Source organism: Erpetoichthys calabaricus, chromosome 4 (assembly GCF_900747795.2).
Source record: "Erpetoichthys calabaricus chromosome 4, fErpCal1.3, whole genome shotgun sequence".
Taxonomy (NCBI): domain Eukaryota; kingdom Metazoa; phylum Chordata; class Cladistia; order Polypteriformes; family Polypteridae; genus Erpetoichthys; species Erpetoichthys calabaricus.
Window position 1 is genome coordinate 269837221 of NC_041397.2, and position 13107 is coordinate 269850327.

At 36.0% G+C, this 13107-nt stretch overlaps 2 protein-coding genes across 2 annotated transcripts in view; one reads left to right on the plus strand and one right to left on the minus strand.

Annotated features, from left to right (window-relative positions):
- Nucleotides 1-5267, plus strand: part of LOC114650880 (nectin-1-like) — a 38427-nt gene extending 33160 nt beyond the window's left edge. The window contains exons 8-10 of the mRNA XM_051926663.1: nt 1101-1189; nt 1427-1530; nt 4428-5267. Coding sequence (XP_051782623.1) covers nt 1101-1189; nt 1427-1530; nt 4428-4524 — 290 coding nt within the window. The 3' untranslated portion in view covers nt 4525-5267. The remainder of the gene's footprint in view (nt 1-1100; nt 1190-1426; nt 1531-4427) is intronic.
- A 23-nt stretch (nt 5268-5290) lies between these two features.
- LOC114650881 (uncharacterized) overlaps nt 5291-13107 on the minus strand; it is a 40080-nt gene continuing 32263 nt past the window's right edge. Inside the window, exons 4-5 of the mRNA XM_028800788.2 lie at nt 9382-9424; nt 5291-6168 (exon numbers count right to left, since the gene is read on the minus strand). Of these exons, the coding sequence (XP_028656621.1) occupies nt 6073-6168; nt 9382-9424 (139 nt within the window). The 3' untranslated portion in view covers nt 5291-6072. The remainder of the gene's footprint in view (nt 6169-9381; nt 9425-13107) is intronic.

Genomic DNA, 13107 nt, shown 5'->3' on the forward strand with positions numbered 1-13107 from the left:
ATGACAGTAGTCTACTTGGAATATAGTTGTTTCATACAATATTTTTTTTATTTCTACCTATTATTTTTATTATTTTCATGATCAGATTTTGTCCTTGTTGTGGTTATTTTTGTCACCATTGAAGCTTTAAGGCAGTACTGTAAGCAAAGTAAAATTCTCAGAACTGAACCATGTCTATATGTATACTGGATACATGGTAAGAGGAGTTGTGGTTCTATCATCACAGAAACAGGTGCCTTCCTGTGATTTTTATACACCATAATCTGTAAAGTTTTACAGAGAATGGAGTGATAAACCAAGAAAATCCAGTGAATTACAGTTCTGTTGGCAGAAACATGTTGTTAATAAAAGATACACCAGAAATACTCAAATAATAGTTTTTGATAAAGGACAGAAGAGAGGTGTTAGAGCATCAGAAGACCATGCCATGTTCCAAGGCTGCACTTGGTACATAATCATCAAAACTGAACCACTGAAGACTGTGAAAACATCAAGTCAAATTTATTTATTTTTTTAGAATTTAGTGTAAACCAACAGCATACACACACAACCCCACTCTGGCTGAGACAATCTGAAGTTTTCAGTTAACTTTTCCTGCACATCTTAGGCCATGTGGGCAGAAAAGCATAGTACTCACAGGAAATCCCATGCTGACAATAAGAAAGCTACAAACTCCACAATATCCTGGTATGATGTCTGGGCCCAGAACCTTAGATTTCTGAGGTAGTAGAATTAAAAACTCTTTACCTGCTTTCACTTTCTGAAAATTTCATTTTTACTTGTTTTGTTATATGCCCTACAACAAAGTATCGATTTGTTCAGAGTTGGTTCCAAATTTACACCCAATGCCAGCCCTTCAAAACCCTAAATTGAATTAATTTGTGTTTGAAAATGGATACATGGATGACTGGACTCACATACTGTATATTGAATGCAAGCTTTATAATTGTCTGTAGTGTAAACAGATACACTTCCTACATGCATGACTCGCCTAAGTCTCCTTTGGATTCAAAGGGTTAACATTCATCATTATACAACAAAGAAAAATCTTTAAGTATTTCTGGCACTAATCATAATTTACATATTATTTATTTTAATAGAAGAGACATTCACAGACAAGACAAGAATGATAGTTGTGTTCATCCCAGTGGTAATTCTTACACTGACAGTGCTAACCTTCACCATTAAGGTAAGTGTTTTAGTTCATCTTTGAATTATGCCACATGCATTACCATCTAGGTAAAATGTATTCAAGGTTCTGTTCAACTATCCATGTTTGGCATTCACCTTTTTATTAAATAAAGTCATTGGATAGGGATACAAAAATCATTCTTTCATTAAAAGGAGAAAAAACGAAAAGTAAAGCACAACAATGTCTTTGCCAATTGAAAGTCCATTGCAATGATGGTGTCTTATGTACATACAGGTTCTGTGCTTTGGGGATGAAGCAGCATTCAGCACTAAAACTGCAGTGCGTCAGAAACCCAATGACACCAAGCAAGCTAGAGATTCTGACGAAGTCAAAATTGGGTAATTCAGTTCCCCTTACTTTGTAGCGGGGCCACATAGTGTTTAAATGTCAGTTCTGAGTGTGTCTTGTTGCATTGTCCCATTTACTGTTTATGTGCATCAGTTAATGCCTTTTTCGGGGACGGATGATGGAAGAAGACCACAGCCGCAAACCTGGAAAACACCTGTTACAATCAATCAATCCCAGCCGTCACAGGACTATATAAGCCAGCAGGAGGAGAAGGAAGAGAGAGGAGAGAAGGAGATTTTGTTTCACCATTCACGACCACACTGTTCCAGTCACTGTCCACATCGCGCATATCCATCCAGTTTGTTTTTCCATCTGCCGGATTTATTTCAAGGACCTCACCACGAAAGACCCCGGGGTAGGACTTAATCATCCACCACACACACGAGGATTCACGGTGAGGCTGTTCCATTTTTTCCGGGGAGAATCAAACATCGCAATTTCAATAATTCAGTCATCCGCTTTCAGGACAGTTTCTTTATTACCGGACTCACGTTTTCATTCATTTTCAGTTTATCATTCATTGTTATTCGTGTTGTGTGTTTATTTGTTACAGGGACAAGGGAGGGTTTTTGTTGTATATATATATATATATATTTGGTGGTGTCTTGTTATTGCTGGGGTGGAGGGATATTTATATTTATATACAGTGGTGTGAAAAACTATTTGCCCCCTTCCTGATTTCTTATTCTTTTGCATGTTTGTCACACAAAATGTTTCTGATCATCAAACACATTTAACCATTAGTCAAATATAACACAAGTAAACACAAAATGCAGTTTGTAAATGGTGGTTTTTATTATTTAGGGAGAAAAAAAAATCCAAACCTACATGGCCCTGTGTGAAAAAGTAATTGCCCCCTGAACCTAATAACTGGTTGGGCCACCCTTAGCAGCAATAACTGCAATCAAGCGTTTGCGATAACTTGCAATGAGTCTTTTACAGCGCTCTGGAGGAATTTTGGCCCACTCATCTTTGCAAAATTGTTGTAATTCAGCTTTATTTGAGTGTTTTCTAGCATGAACCGCCTTTTTAAGGTCATGCCATAGCATCTCAATTGGATTCAGGTCAGGACTTTGACTAGGCCACTCCAAAGTCTTCATTTTGTTTTTCTTCAGCCATTCAGAGGTGGATTTGCTGGTGTGTTTTGGGTCATTGACCTGTTGCAGCACCCAAGATCGCTTCAGCTTGAGTTGACGAACAGATGGCCGGACATTCTCCTTCAGGATTTTTTGGTAGACAGTAGAATTCATGGTTCCATCTATCACAGCAAGCCTTCCGGTCCTGAAGCAGCAAAACAACCCCAGACCATCACACTACCACCACCATATTTTACTGTTGGTATGATGTTCTTTTTCTGAAATGATGTGTTCCTTTTACGCCAGATGTAACGGGACATTTGCCTTCCAAAAAGTTCAACTTTTGACACATCAGTCCACAAGGTATTTTCCCAAAAGTCTTGGCAATCATTGAGATGTTTCTTAGCAAAATTGAGACGAGCCCTAATGTTCTTTTTGCTTAACAGTGGCTTGCGTCTTGGAAATCTGCCATGCAGGCCGTTTTTGCCCAGTCTCTTTCTTATGGTGGAGTCGTGAACACTGACCTTAATTGAGGCAAGTGAGGCCTGCAGTTCTTTAGACGTTGTCCTGGGGTCTTTTGTGACCTCTCGGATGAGTCGTCTCTGCGCTCTTGGGGTAATTTTGGTCGGCCGGCCACTCCTGGGAAGGTTCACCACTGTTCCATGTTTTTGCCATTTGTGGATAATGGCTCTCACTGTGGTTCGCTTGAGTCCCAAAGCTTTAGAAATGGCTTTATAACCTTTACCAGACTGATAGATCTCAATTACTTCTGTTCTCATTTGTTCCTGAATTTTTTAGATCTTGGCATGATGTCTAGCTTTTGAGGTGCTTTTGGTCTACTTCTCTGTGTCAGGCAGCTCCTATTTAAGTGATTTCTTGATTGAAACAGGTGTGGCAGTAATCAGGCCTGGGGGTGGCTACGGAAATTGAACTCAGGTGTGATACACCACAGTTAGGTTATTTTTTAACAAGGGGGCAATTACTTTTTCACACAGGGCCATGTAGGTTTGGATTTTTTTTCTCCCTAAATAATAAAAACCATCATTTAAAAACTGCATTTTGTGTTTACTTGTGTTATATTTGACTAATGGTTAAATGTGTTTGATGATCAGAAACATTTTGTGTGACAAACATGCAAAAGAATAAGAAATCAGGAAGGGGGCAAATAGTTTTTCACACCACTGTATGTTTCTATTTTTCTATTTCATTTCACTTAATACATATAATCTGTTTAATTTTACATCCTGTTTTTATGCTCATATTTTTCACCATCGATTGTGGGGGGGAAAAGTTTAATTGGTAAGAAGTACGGCTTGATAGTTAGATCATTTCTCAGTAAATTATCCAGGCCACTGGTCTTGGAGGTGTAGCTGCCGGCTGGGTAAAAGGGGTCGGCCGTTACAACTTGGCAAGTCTTTTAGTCAGTTGATGAATTCTGCTGTTTATCACACAGAGTAAGCTATACTAAGCAAAACTGGAGTAAGTGATTCCTTTCAATATTTCAGTTTGTCTGCATGCTATAAATGATGAGGGCTTTCAAAATATGAATTAAGCATACTGTATTAACATATGCAACATCATGAAAACTTATGGCAAAGTGCATATATGAAAGGTACTATATAAAGCGAAAACATATAGATCCAGCTTTGGAGTTTAAGCATAATTTTATACAGGGAGTTGGTTGTTTTACTGAGTTCTTTTGTTAATGCAGTGTCTTGCTGTGATTTATATTCATTATTTCTGCAGAAGTCACAAGTGCATATGACATTGATAGTATAATAAAAATGATCTCTGAATTTAAATTTATTAAGTTTGCAGGTACACAATGCAGGAAAATCTAATCTTGATGATAGACAGATCACAGGAGAATGTCATTTCCGATGTGACCGTGGAAATATGTACATTTAAAGTTCACCCAAACTGCAGCCCATTGGTCCACGTTTTCTGAAGATTACTACAGTCAAGCATATTTACAGAACTCAAAAAGCTGACTTTTATTACTTCTGTTCCTTGAATTAGAGGCCAGTACTGATCTTGAACTGACATGGACTTTGAACTGAACTAAATTTACTGACCTCTGTCAATCCCTAACAGCCATAGTCCAGCAGGGAAGAACAACACAGGTAAACATTCAGGGAACGGAAATCACTGACAAGTCTTCATTGTGGCTTTATAACTGAGGGGAGCACATCTGATGTCCCAGGTCTTCTGCTATCGCACAACTCATCCACCTCCCTCACTGTTAAGAAAATTAATTCAAGGGTTGTGCTTCTGAAATTGTCCTGGTTATGTACTGTAAAATCCAGTTTTTGGAGAGAAATCACTAAAGTGCATCATCTTGTAAAAACTGTAAACTAATCAGAAAAAACAACTGCCTCGTTAAGGCAAACAATAATTGTGGCAGTGCATATAGAAATAAAAATTGAAAACTAATCTGATAATCTTTTCCAAATAAAAAGTTAAGACCTGAAGATGTAAATAGCAGCCCAAAGTCGGCACTCACTCATTTACGAGTCCACACTATTATCTTATATTTATCAAAATATAGAACAACTTGGTTTTGTCCACAGTGTTCATTTTAGGACATCCTTCTCCCTCTGAAAAAATGCCATCTTTTGTTTGGTAAAACACCATCCTCCCTTCTACCTCCAAAATCTTTAATAACCAAGTAATTAGGAAATTGCGTTAAAACCACAGTTTAATCCACAGTGCACTCATTTTCCATATTACAATGGCAGGTGACTGGCATTTAAACCAAACTTCAAAACACTATGTGCTATACCATTTTTAACAAAATGATTATAACCCTCCATTGCAGCCTAAACTTGTAGCACAAAACTTACTTTTCTTGAACAAAGATCACTCCTACTTTCTCTTGTATTGTACTCTTAAGCTCTTCATCATTTGCTATGTCATTAACATTTTCTGAGCACAGCCCATCTTGTACCAATGACTGCTGAAGTACTACCTTCAGTTAGGAAAAATCTGTGTATATATAAAATCCAACGTCTGTTTGCTTTTCAAGAGAGAACTACTTAAGGGATTTAGATTGGGTTATTTTCTAGAATTTGCTTGAACATTCCGGTTGATTTTGCAACTTCTCTCATTGTGCTAAGAATCATAGTTCGCTTAGTCCTTAATAAAATTAACAACAAACTCCAAAAGAATACCATGAAACTATGTGTATTGAATTATATTAACTCTGTACATATTTGTATTTATAAAAAGTGGATTTCAAACATCTGAAACAATAAAATGTAAGTTGGTTCCGATTACCAAAAGTCTCCAATAGTATAGCATGCATTTCTACACAAGGTGACATTAATTTTTGTTTTACAAAATTTCTAAAATAAATTCAATACAAGATAATAAACTATGTCCCAGAGCTCTTCATTTTCCCAGTTGCATAGTTTTGGTAAATTTTCAAAAAGAAAACAATTTGAGGCTTGCAGGTCATCATGAGTAATGGTAACTCTTATTACTGTGAGAAGCATCACGGAGTGAGGGGCAGTTCATATAGATTTCATTACCTTCTTTGGATCGTGTCTGTCCCTGGAGAAAGCAGATTGAGAGAATTATGGTGAGAAAATAAAAACATATGAAAAAATTATGTAACAAATACAAATTCCTTTAATCTTAAAAAACTAATACTTTTAATGGAAACATAGTCAATAAATTGATTGTTTGTGAAGGCTATGATAGCATCCTTGAGTTCTTTATGGCATTATTGATATTATTACTGCACAACAAAGGTGGCTTGATAAACCAGTGGGTTATGACGCTTCTTCACAGATCCAAACTTTTGGGCTCAAATCCCATACTAAATCCTTGTCCTTGTGTCTGTATAGAATCTCCTCCAATATTCTACAACATGTGTTGGTCAAGTGAATTGGTGAATCTGAATTGACCTGTTGTGTGAGTGGACCCTGATGGCATCATGTGATCTTTTTATGTACTTCATTTTTTCTGGATTTAATGTCATATTTTTTCAATCTTACTTTTTTCTACTAAGGATTTTATTACATGCTAAGTTAATTACTACTATCAATTTTTTCAGAATTCTGTTTTAAGGTTCTAAAAATATTTTAAGTCTTCCTGTGGTGCCATTTTGTTTTTTTGTTTTTTTTTTCATATATGACATTATTTCATGCAGTTCTGTGGTAGCAGTTGCTATGGTGTTTCTATTGGAGATGTCATGGGTCTTGCTGCATGTGTCATTAGGGGTCAAGGGGATAAAGGTCAGCTTGACACAATTCCTGGTATTCAAGATTGATGACAAAATTTTCCTTGTTTTGCTTTTTGTTTGATTTTCTTGCTTAACAGAATCCTTCTCTTACAAAAATGAAATATATACAAAATATATTTAAAAATATATTACTACCTATATTAATATATGTTAAAATATACTGCTCAAAAATTAAGAGAACTCATTCATCACAGTCTTACACCAGGTACATTAAGCTTCAGGGACATCAATCTGTCCAGTTAGGAAGCATAAGCGATTGTGAATTAACTTCATCTGCTTTGGTGTAAATGAAAGTGACAACAGCTGCACTGGAGAGGCAACAGCCCAGAGGCATAACTACCATGTGTGTAGGGTGTGACATCAAATGGGTCCCAGCGTTCGGGGGAACCTGGCGTCACATGGAAATTAAAAAAAAATCTCCAGATTAACAATAATAAATGTAAAGAAAAAAAGATTGATATGGACTTGTTCTGCATGTTTCAAAAAAAAACATAATTAGTGTTAAATCGAACGCTGTCAGCACGAATTTGCTAGTAATGTTTCCAAAAGTATTTTTCTGCGGTTTCGCCATCAGTCATTTCAGTCAACAATTGCACAAATGCGCGTGACAGTAGTGACATTTCAAAAATAAACTGGTCAGGTAATCTGTGATAGTCTGTTACAATGTGAGATTGATTTGAATTAATTACTCTTCTAGTCAAAAGTAGTAAGAATAACTTTTATAACGTGTTTGAAACCATAGATACAAATTTGCACATAAGTTATGAGTATGGCATTCCGCAAATGTATAAATAAAGGTAACTGAAAAGTAAGGACTGATTCATAAAAAATACCTCAAGCGTGGCCATAAAAAATTGTGTTTGTTTATTTGTAATTATTGTATGATCCAAAAAATTTCAGATTTAGGGTGGCTGTGAAAAAAGAACTCATGTGTTTGCTTAGATCAAAAATTTATTTATATGTCATCAAAACTTCTAACATCAAAATTATAAATAATAGATGTAATCTGAAATTTATAAGTATTAATCAGTTGTTAATGTGATAGCAAAATAAATGTCAATGTAGTACCAGAACATGCAGTACTAGATAAGACATGAAATTTTATTCCATAGCCGCCCTAAATCTAAAATATTTTGAGTCATACGATTGAAATGTCATTAGGTGACAGAAGGTTAAGACAGATTTGATTGTTGTCTGAATTAAATCCAGACATACAATATTTTCTATCTTTCTCTTCCATGGCCATGTGTGAGGTATTTTTTTAATCACTTGTTATGTATGTACACTTGTGTTCAAATTAAATGGTTGAAAGTAAAATAAAAAAAAATAACACAAGATTTTGCCAAATTAAAATCTTAAAAGAGTAATATATATTAAAATTACTTATTTTGTTATTTTTTTTTTTTTTGTTATTAGTGAAATCCACCTTTAGTTTGCAATACAGTTCTTTGTGGATCATTTCTCTTTTTTGTATTGTATACAAATTACATAATAATAACGATAATTCTTTCTAAAGTTACAGTACATTGTTGCCAATGCTACTGCAGTATTTTGTATTGTAATTCAATGCCACTTCAATTTCAAGTTTGCAAAACATTTGACAACACCGGTTCCCATAATGTACGCGTACTGGTGCTGAATACTAAAGGTGGGTTTCCTATAACTTCGACATGTGATGAAAATAATTTCTTATGTAATGATTACTATCAGTATTTGCAATATAGAATTTTACAATAAATGTTAAAAAGCATCATAATACTTGTATATTTATAAAAAATTATATGGGCCATTTCATAAATGATGCACACATTGGTAGAAATGCGAAGTGGGTAAGGCAATCCTAATGCAAATGACATCGCTTGTAGGTAAAGACTTCAAAAATCAAATTGTGTGTTAGTTACATTATATAGTTATATTTCCTTTCCTTCTTGTATAAAAATGTACAATATGATTAATATTCACATATATATATATATATATATATATATATATATATATATATATATATATATATATATATATATATATATATGCAGCTGATTCAGGTTGCACAGGTAGTCCAGCTCCTCCAGGATGGCACATCCATACGTGCCATCATAAGAAGGTTTGTGGTGTCTCCCAGCACAGTCTCAAGAGCATGGAGGAGATACCAGGGGATGGGCCATTACATGAGGAGAACCGGAGGGCATCAACCCAGCAGCGGGACCGGAATGAACAGTAAACTTAACAAAAATTCAAAACCTTTTGTTTGAAAAGTGGCTCAAATCATTGATACATACAAGAATATTACAAACTGAATAAATGCACGTTTCAGAATTTCTTATAAAACACTTGCAGTTTTTAAAACATACTATTTCAAACTGGTCATTCCTTTTGTCACCAAGTATGTTTTTTTCTACAGTATTAACATTTTGTGAAATTAAAATCTTTGGACTAAATAATATTGATCACCTACACTCCTAGCCAAGGTGAGCATACTTAGAACATGCAGGAATGTACAGAAGTGGACTGAAAAATACCTGTTGTGATATGTAAGTGTTGCTATCAGTTGTTTTCCAACACCTAGAAAAAAAAAAAAGAAAAACAGCATTTATAATGAGACATATACCTGTACATTTTTATTCCTAAAATAGTTAAAATATTTTTAAAAAACAGTTTTTCTACTTGTAAGCTTTAGTGTACATTTAAATAAAATGTTACAATTATTGCCTAATCGCAAATTTCCACTTGCCCTTATATAAATTTTTCAGATTTAATATTTAATTAAACATAAATGTATGGAGAACTCTAAGAGAAGAATGGGGTGCAGTGCTTAGTAATGCTGGTTCATGTCTCAGTCTCTGCCTGTGTGATGTTTTCTCACGCTCTCTGTGTTCACACACAGTAGGTTTTCGTCCAGGACTTCGGTTTCTTCTTGTATTCAGAAAAATATTTACAAAAGTGTGATTGGCAAATCAAAATTTTCTCTGAGTAGTTGCCTATGTAAGAGTACCCTGTCATATCTTGTGTAAGATACCAGGCTGGTTCTGAGTATGCTACTTGAGCTTTCCAGTTTACTGGAGCTCATTGCCCATATTAAAATGAGGACTCTCTGCCGTTGTTGTTGTTGTTTTCTTTATTCACACATTTGCTTTTCCAGATTAATCTTTTCTTTCTAACTAAAACCATGCAGCACACATCAGTGAAGAGGTATGAAAAGTCCAATACAATTTGCTCTCTTAAAGGTAACCATGGTAATTAGAAGGAAATCAATATGGCTAATGCATCATTCACAAGACATTATGCTGCATCATAATTTACACCCACCACTGAAGAGTGAAGCTAAACTTTAAAAAGCCATCATAGAAGTCTTTGTGTGTTCTTTCCACTGTGTGCATGAAAAGAAGCCAACATTATGATGGTTCTGTTTCCTGGTGTGGAAAGAACAGGTATGTTTGTAGAAATAATTTTTATTATTATTTTGCTAGTCTGACACTGACCAGCAAACACCTGACCACAGGGTATTAAGCACTGCTACTGGGCATACAGTGTGCAGTACAGGCTCTTTGGTGTGTAGTGTAGTCTGCATGTTCATCCTATGTTTCTTGACTTTTTTCATGTCAAAGTCTTTTGGTTCTAAATTTAACATGTTCATTTAGGCAATTCATGGGTAATATATTTTTCTGAGCACTGAGCGATTGCAAGGATGTCACTTTACTTAGCATTTAAATATAAATGGTTGTCTTCTCTCAGATGATGAAGATGGATGTCACATGATACGAGAAGGACCAGGCAACAGAATCCCATTCTTTCATTTTCTGTAACATGAGAGGTGTGTGAACCTGCATGTTTCACTAGTTAATAGAAAAAGTAGAACAGGTATTATTAGTTAGATGAGTTAATGTCAATGTTAGAGGAGTCTGCACACAATAAATGAGAATTCTGATATGGTCCCATTAGAATTTACATGACAAAACTTCACTGTTCATGCCCTTTGTAAGTATAATGTTAACTTTGCACAGGTACTGTGTAGTACCAATTCACCCAATTTGATGATGCTCTCCACATGGTGGATGACTTGTTGTCAATTAATGTATGAGATAAATCCCCTCTCTTTGGCTAAGGCCCAACGATACCATAGATATTTTCCACAAAGCAAATTAAAATGCTGACAATAAAATGTAAACACTCATAAAATTATAATGGCTGGAGAGTTTAATTGTATTTTAAATACAGACCTGGGGGTTATTTTTCATATGTGGATTACTCGTTTAGCCGGATGTAATTGTTGATGATGTGGCCTGATCGTGGATCTGTCGGTTTTTCGAAACTCTTGCTGGAAGTGTTGTCATAGCAACACATCCTAATCCTCAAACCTGTTCCGAGTAGGTTTGTTCGATGTAAACAAGGATTAGCTCACACACTTAACCAGTGTCCGTGCATGGAATTCATTCAGTCATGGCTTCACTGTTCATGAATGAGCAACCAATTGATATCGGTACGCAAATTATACGAAGAGAATTTCATATAGAGAGGGTTTGTGCGATCGGCAAGATCCTTCATTGCTCCCGGAGGAAATTCTTTTCGAAAGATACCACTTTAGCCGAGGGGGAATATCATACCTCAAAAATTTATTAGGACCTTATATTCAAAGTCAAACTCAGTGAAGTCGGGCTCTCACAACCACACAGACTGTATGCATTGCTTTGAGGTTTTTTGCAAGCGGCACTTTTTTTATATACTGTAGGTGATGTGGAAAATCTATCTAAAAGTGCAGTTTGCCAGGCAATTCGTAAAGTCTGTTTGGCTCTGAAAGATTTCCTTCGGGTTTTCATTGTGTTTCCTGGACACCTGCATGTGCAGACAATAAAATAGGCATATCATGCCATTGCAGGTAGGAAACACACAGGCAAAAACACCCACAGTTCCATAAAGAATCTCACAATCAGCCTAACATTCTCATTACCCAGGATTTCCAAATGTGACTGGGGCACATGGGACTGATCACAGTAGAGTTTGATCAAACATTATTTGGAAAATGTACCTCTCCTCCTGATGAATAATCAGACACAGTGTCTTCATCAAATATTTGACCTTCATCAATATCTCGTTGGTCAGACACAGGTTCTAGGGATATGACATTCCCTGCAACTGACCCAACAAAAAAGAGGGCTATATGGAACATACCTATGGCACACATTGAGGACAAATATATGCAATGACCATCCTTTACCTGAAATGAAGTGACCACTGCATCCTGCCACTGGTTCTGAGGAGGAGCTTCCCCCCTGGAATGCCCTCAGAAACAGGGTGATGGGCATTTTGCTGGAAAGCCAACTCTTCTGCAGGGGTTAGGTCTGAACCGCGTGGACCTCCACCTGTTTTTTGCTTGTCTGCCTTCTTATTAGCTTTAAAATTAATGTTCTTTACATTATCTATGATTCTTTATGTCATCAATTCTTTAAATAGTTATATACCAATATTTACGTTTGAAGTATATTCTTGTACTTCACTTTAACCTGTTCCCGTGTTCTCCTTGTGCTCATGTTTCATCTGGAATTATGACATATTAAATAATAATTAATCTGACACATTGGAAATGAAATGCTGCTTTCAGTAAGTACAATGAACACGCATTTAATTTGTCGGCCACTTTTTGCCAGCCGTCTGTTCTGGTTTGGGCTGCTTTTGCAGTGTTACCCCTTGTGCATATTAAATCTTGAAATTCTTCATGTCCTTCGAATGAAAGGTCTTGCTCCGCTTGTGTGAAAAAAAAATGTGCCCATTCTTTCGTCATTTTGTTACAGCCTATCAAAGACTTGCTGATCATTTTTTCTAGACTCAATATATATGGGCTTTTCAATCAGCGCCGGCGCGCGCATTCATCTCGGATGATTAGATCCAGCTAAACTAATCTACCATACGGCTGCATTTGAAAAACCAACTTATCCCGGATGAGTTTCACTGGCATTAACTCATCCAAGATGAGGCATCTGACCTCGGATGATTTAAGCGACGTACGGAAAATACCCCCCTGGATAGGTCTTCTGCCACAGGGGCAATAACATCTAACACTGCAAAAACAAATACACAGTTTGTAAATGATCACAACTTATCAGACCCTTGGAGATTTCTAAATCCAAACTCAAGAGCAAATTCCTTCTTCTCACCAGTGCATCACTGTTATTTATTTCCTTATAGATAACAATTTTTTGCCCATGATCAAATCTTGCTAATGCAATGCTATTGTTATCGCTAACCACGCC